The following is a 6,003-nucleotide window of genomic DNA, read 5'->3' as shown; positions in this document are numbered from 1 at the left end:
GAAAGGTGTGTAATTCAAAGTCGCCTGAAAGAACGGCCGTGCCATAAACCCAATCCCTAACATGCCGCCCCCTCTTGAACGGCTGCGTTCAAGATTGAGAGGCTAGTGATGGGTAACGGTGTATGTGTGGTGTGTGTGTGTGTGTGTGTGCAATGTATAATAGTAATAACAGAATATGAGAATAAGAGAGAGTTTGCTTAAAACATATCGGCTTCCGCTATACAATGCATAGGTGAGTATATATGTACATACGAGTTTGGATGGCTTAACCTACTATCATCTATTTATAACTTACAGACTATTTACATAATTTGTCGTGTTGAGTTACCCTGGTTAAGTAATGTCTATTGGCAGAGGAGCTAATTTTTTAATTGGGCGCTTATAGATACCGCGCGCTGTTTTAATGGTCACAACTCGGGTGATTCCGTCCTTGCCCGGGTGTTTTTCTACGATGCGTCCCAAAGGCCAATGGAATGGTGGGAGATTATCTTCCTTGATGATGACCAACAGCCCTTCCTGGATGTTTGCCTCTTTGACTTGATGCCATTTCTGCCTTACCGTTAGCTCATTCAAGTATTCCTTGCGCCAACGCGCCCAAAAGTGTTGCTTAATTTGCTGGATATGCTGCCATAGCGCCAATCGGCCCGTATTGACTGCTGAAAGGTCTCGCTCAGGTATGTTAGTTATTGCATCGCCGATGAGGAAATGACCTGGGGTTAAGGCAGTATAGTCGGTGGGGTCTGAGGATAAAGGTGTTATAGGTCTAGAATTGAGGATGGCTTCGATCTCTATTATGCACGTGTTGAAAGCTTCGTAGGTGAGGAGCGTGTTACCTAATACCCGAACGAGGTGGTATTTGAAAGATTTGACTGCGGCTTCCCATAAACCGCCGAAATGGGGAGCCCGGGGGGGTATGAAGTGCCAGTTGATATTGTCATTTGCGAGATGATGCTTTATGTAGTCATTATGAGTCTTGGATTGTAATAGCTCGTGTAAGTCTTGTAAATTATGATTCGCGCCTACAAAGTTGGTTGCATTGTCTGAATATAGATCGGTGGATTTTCCTCGACGAGCAAAGAGTCTGCGCAATGCCGCGAGAAAAGCGTCGGTGCTCAAATCACTCACTAATTCAATGTGAACTGCTTTCGTTGCAAGGCAAATGAAAATTGCTACATAGCATTTAATTTGTTTAGTGTTTCTTAACCTTTTTTCCTTGATATGAAATGGCCCACAGTAATCGATGCCAGTAGTTAAGAATGGGCGTTTTAGGGTGACGCGATCCTTGGGTAAATTTCCCATTGGATATTCCGGAATAGTAGGCCTTGCACGATAGCATTTTACGCATTTACGGATCATTGTTTTCACTACGGTTTTCCCGCTTATCGGCCAATAAGTTTGCCGTACCGCATTAAGAGTGGCTTGGACACCCGCGTGTCCTTGCTTTAAATGGTATTGTTGGATGATTGACTCTGTGACCGAGTGCCTTTGTGGAAGAAGCAAAGGGTGCTTCTGATCATACGTCAGATCCGCGTGAGACAGTCTACCGCCTACTCGTAGGAGACCGCACGCGTCTATGAATGGGTGGAGCGCAGCAAGGCGCCCTTTGTAGGATTTATCGTTTACCTGCGTTTCCAGGACCTTGCGGTCATTATGGAATTCTTGTAGTTGAATTAGTCTAATTATACGATCGTGAGAGCTCCTTAGTTCGTCTGTAGTTAATTGCCCGTTGTGTTTTGTTTTCTTTAGTGAATGGTGGTAGAATCTGATGCAATATGCTACTACGCGTGTTAGCAGTTGAAAATTTGAAAATTTTGCGAAAATATTAGGGGTTTCGGCAAGCGTGTTTGATAATATAGTAATTTTACGCGTTTCAGGGATGTCTATGGATTGCAAGTTTGTGATTGGCCATTGGTCTTCATTTAGTGAGAGCCAATGTGGTCCATTTTTCCATGTTAGATTTTTATTCAATTCAGACGGACTTGCCCCTCGAGAGAGTATGTCCCCTGGATTGTCCTTTGATGGTACATGACGCCAGAGCTCTGCATTGCTGTGCTGCTGAATTTCGCTTACCCTATTTCCAACGAATTGTTTTAATGTGTGAGGTTGAGAATTAATCCAATGCAATACAATCATGGAGTCTGTCCAAAAGTAAGTTTTTTCTATTGGTATTCTTAGAGCTTTACTGGTGATCTTGTACAAATTAATTAATAGCAGTGCTGCACACAATTCTAAACGTGGTAGTGATTGCGTTTTGAGAGGTGCGACACGAGATTTTGAACAAACTAGTGAGGTATAATAATTTCCATCGGTAGTAGTCGTTCTGAGGTATATACATGCACCGTACGCGCGCTCACTCGCGTCACAGAATCCATGTATTTGCATAGATTTGCAATTGTCCTTTACAATTCGTCGCGGAATAGAAAACTGACGTACTAAATGTAGTTGCGCTTGAAAATCTACCCAGGTTGAATGAATTTCGATGGGAAGCGGTTCATCCCAGGTTTGTTTTATTTTCCATAAGCTTTGCATAATAAGCTTTGCTTGGACAATTATTGGACCTATTAATCCTAGCGGGTCGAATAGTTGTGCAATTCTAGATAAAATAGTGCGTTTCGTTACGGTGTTCAAGGGTTCGTTGCCCTTTAAAGTGTAGCCAAGTGTATCCTGTGTGGGGTGCCAATAAAGACCTAGCGTCTTTTTCTCATCTGAGAGATCAAGAGTCATGAGCGGATCGTCTGATTTTTGCAATGGCGCTACTAATTGCGGTTCATTCGACAACCATTGTCTGAGTTGAAAGCCCCCCTTTGCTGTGAGTGCGATGAGTTCATCGCGAATACGCTGCGCCTTCCCTAGATTGTCGGCGCCGGTTAACAAGTCGTCCACGTAAAAGTCGGTTTTTAGTATCTTTGATGCTTCGGGATGTACCTTTTCTTCATCTTCAGCAAGTTGCAATAAGGACCGTGTGGCTAAATATGACGCGCATGCCGTACCATACGTAACCGTGTTTAGCTGGTAGGTTTGGATGGCATGCGTTGGACCTTCCCGCCATAAAATTTTGTGATATTTTCGATGCTCTGGATTTAGTATTATTTGTCTATACATTTTTGTTATGTCTGCGGTTAAGACGTATGTATGAACGCGAAAGCGGGTAACTATTGAAAATAGATCCTCTTGTACTACCGGACCTACCATCAAAGTTTCATTTAGTGAGATTCCTGAGGTGGATCTTGCCGAGGCATCGAAAACCACACGAATTTTAGTGGTTAGGCTGTCTGATTTCGTGACCGCGTGATGAGGTAAAAAGTATCCTTCGTTCGGGTGGTGTGAGATTTTGGACATATGCTTTAGCTGCTCGTATTCTTTCATGAAATTTATATATTGCACCTTCATTTCTGGACTACGGTCGAGTTGTCTTTCTAAAGAAAGAAAACGCCGTAAAGCTAGTGAGTAGGAATTTCCTAATGTGTGGATGCTATTTTTAAACGGCAGTTGTACAATGTATTTACCTGTGACTGGATCGCGCTGTGTACGTTTAATGTAATGTGTCTCGCAATTTTGTTCCTCTATGGATAATAACCTTTCCGGTACGCGCTCCTCCAATTCCCAAAATTTATTTATGTTACTATTAAGCGTTTCCATTGATAAATTGCAAATTGTGTTTTTATGCGTGCCCTTTATCGGCACTTCCCCTGTTATTATCCAGCCTAATTGGGTTTGTTGTAGTTTTATGGTCCTTTCATTGAGTGTGATTTGGCCCAAGCACAACAGGTCCCAGAATACCTGTGCTCCTAACAGTCCGTCGATACCTGCGGGCTCGTAGAACTGAGGGTCGGCCAGGTAAGTGTTCGCGGGTATGTTTAATGAGTATTTTTCTATTTGATGAGCAGGTAGTCTTTGCGAAATTTCTTCTACAATTAGCATGGTAAGAGTTTTCGAGAAGTTGTTATATCGCGATTGGATCTGGGCAGTGGTTTGCGCTTTAATGACTGAGGTCATGTCGTTCATTCCATTGATCGGAATCGCGATTGATTTGGTGGCAAGCTGTAGCCCTTGGAAGAACCTCTTTGTTATGAAATGTGATTGGGAGCATGAATCTAATAACACCCTACATGGATGCGGTTGTCCAAATTTATCAATGACATTGATTACGGCCGTCGCCAGTAGTATTTGCGAAGGTGTGCTAGCTTTTAGACAAGTGGCATGCACTTGGGTGGGCGCGACTGAGGTCGACGCAACTTCTTGATGAAGTAACGTGTGATGCTTTTGGTAGCATCTTCGACATGTGGTGGATCTACACTCGCTCGTGCGGTGTGTTGAACGAAGACAGTTCAAGCACGAGTTTTTTGTTCTTGCGAATTTTATACGATCGGGGATGGATAAGCGTAGAAATGTCTCGCATTGTTGCGGATAATGAGAACCCTTGCAGAAGTTACATGAGATCGTAGATGTCTGGACGTTGTATACCTGTGATGTATGGGTGTGCGGGTTGTGAACAAAGGGTCTTGGCGGTGGTCGGCGAAGTGGTTGGTGACGCGGTATATGATTGGGGATGGACGATGCCTGGCAATTGGTTGTGTTTCCAAAGGGCTCTAAAATTTGGCACCTTTCATGTAGAAAGGCAAAGAACGTCTCGATCGAAGGAAATTGCTCATTGCAGGTATGCTCCTTCCATTTCAAAACTGTATCCTTGTCGATTTTTGAAAGTAATAAATGTATTAAGAGAGAATCGGTGGTCGGCTGCTTTAGGGATTGTAGTGAACGGTAATGAGCCTCTATTGAATTTAAAAAGGGTCTTAATTCGCGATGTGTTGATCGGTTAACAGCGGCCGTGTCGAATAACGCCTTTAGGTGGTTGGTTACGATTATTGCGGGTTGATGATATCGTTTCTGAAGGATATTCCATGCAACGGCATAGTTTGATGCCGCATTACTGAGTGATTCTATCGCCCTCAACGCTTCGTTCTTTAAACATGATCTGAGATACATGAGCTTTTTACAATCGTTTATTCTCTGGTTTTCGTGAACAGTTGATCGAAATTGATCGGCAAAACCCGGCCATTCTTCGTACTGTCCAGAAAACAATGGCAAATTTATCTTTGGGAGGTGTACGTCTAAATCTAACAACTCGCCTTGCGAATACGGTGACGGCTGATTTTGTACATCCCCATGAGGTATATGGGTGGCTGCACTCGCGACGTTGTTGCTTGGAAGGAAGTCTAAGGCTTGTGCTCGCACCTGCGTATAAAGTGATTTTAACCTCATTCGCTCGCGTAATAAATCCCCTGTTTCGTCCGCGGTGTCTAGATCTTGCTGATTTTTTGCGAATGCGGCGTATTCGTTTTGTATGTCCTCTAGACGCATTCCAATTTCTCGGTACGGAATGTCGCGGCCGTGCGCAAATACCTCAGGGTCATTTAACATGTCCTTGAGCTCTTGCAACTCGATGTTGAAGGCTTCGCGTTTAGCTTTTAAAGATTTAATCCGCTCTTCATGAGATGGAGCCATTTTTAATTGTTTGAGTGGAGAGCGAAGGGTTTAAGATGGGATAGAAAAGAGAATGGAACGGCGGTACAATAAAGAACAAGGCGTGACTTACAGAGTCGTTGTAATCGCTGTTTGTTGGCGTGATGTGGCTGCAACGCTGCAATTCTACTGCCTGGATGCTGTTGGACTGCAGTTGTACCCCTCTAGCTGTTGCTCTGGTATTACTCCAAGTTGTTGTTGCTTTGCAAAGTTGCACTGATGCACCGAACTGCTTCTGTTTTGCACTGCACTGGTGTTGCACCGGGCGAAGACACTTTCAAGCACTGTTTTCCTCGTTGTGCCTCCTCGGTGGATGATAGAGAACTGCTGCGCTTCCTTGGCAGCTTTTATTCTCTGTCGAAATACGTGGATGATTGAGACTGCTGCGCTTCCTCGGCAGCTCCTTTCTCAATCTCGATGCGTTGATGATGTAGATAATTGAGACTGCTGCGCTTCTTCGGCAGCTCCTTTCTCAATTTT

General features: G+C 43.9%; 1 protein-coding gene across 1 annotated transcript; it reads right to left on the bottom strand.

Moving 5' to 3' along the window:
* Positions 1–333: 333 nt before the first annotated feature.
* Positions 334–5,505, bottom strand: LOC108575903. Its single transcript, XM_017938836.1, has one exon. It carries the CDS (start codon positions 5,503–5,505, stop codon positions 334–336), a length of 5,172 nt encoding a protein of 1,723 aa, XP_017794325.1.
* Between the last annotated feature and the right edge of the window lie 498 nt (positions 5,506–6,003).

This window comes from Habropoda laboriosa, unplaced genomic scaffold, assembly GCF_001263275.1.
Source record: "Habropoda laboriosa isolate 0110345459 unplaced genomic scaffold, ASM126327v1 scaffold366, whole genome shotgun sequence".
Taxonomy (NCBI): Eukaryota; Metazoa; Arthropoda; class Insecta; order Hymenoptera; family Apidae; genus Habropoda; species Habropoda laboriosa.
Note: the sequence above shows the minus strand (reverse complement) of the source record. Positions and strands in the feature narration are given on the sequence as shown.

What these genes read in the sequence shown, in the direction of transcription:
- LOC108575903 (XM_017938836.1), bottom strand. Translation starts at nt 5,505, where the DNA reads ATGGCTCCATCTCATGAAGAGCGGATTAAATCTTTAAAAGCTAAACGC.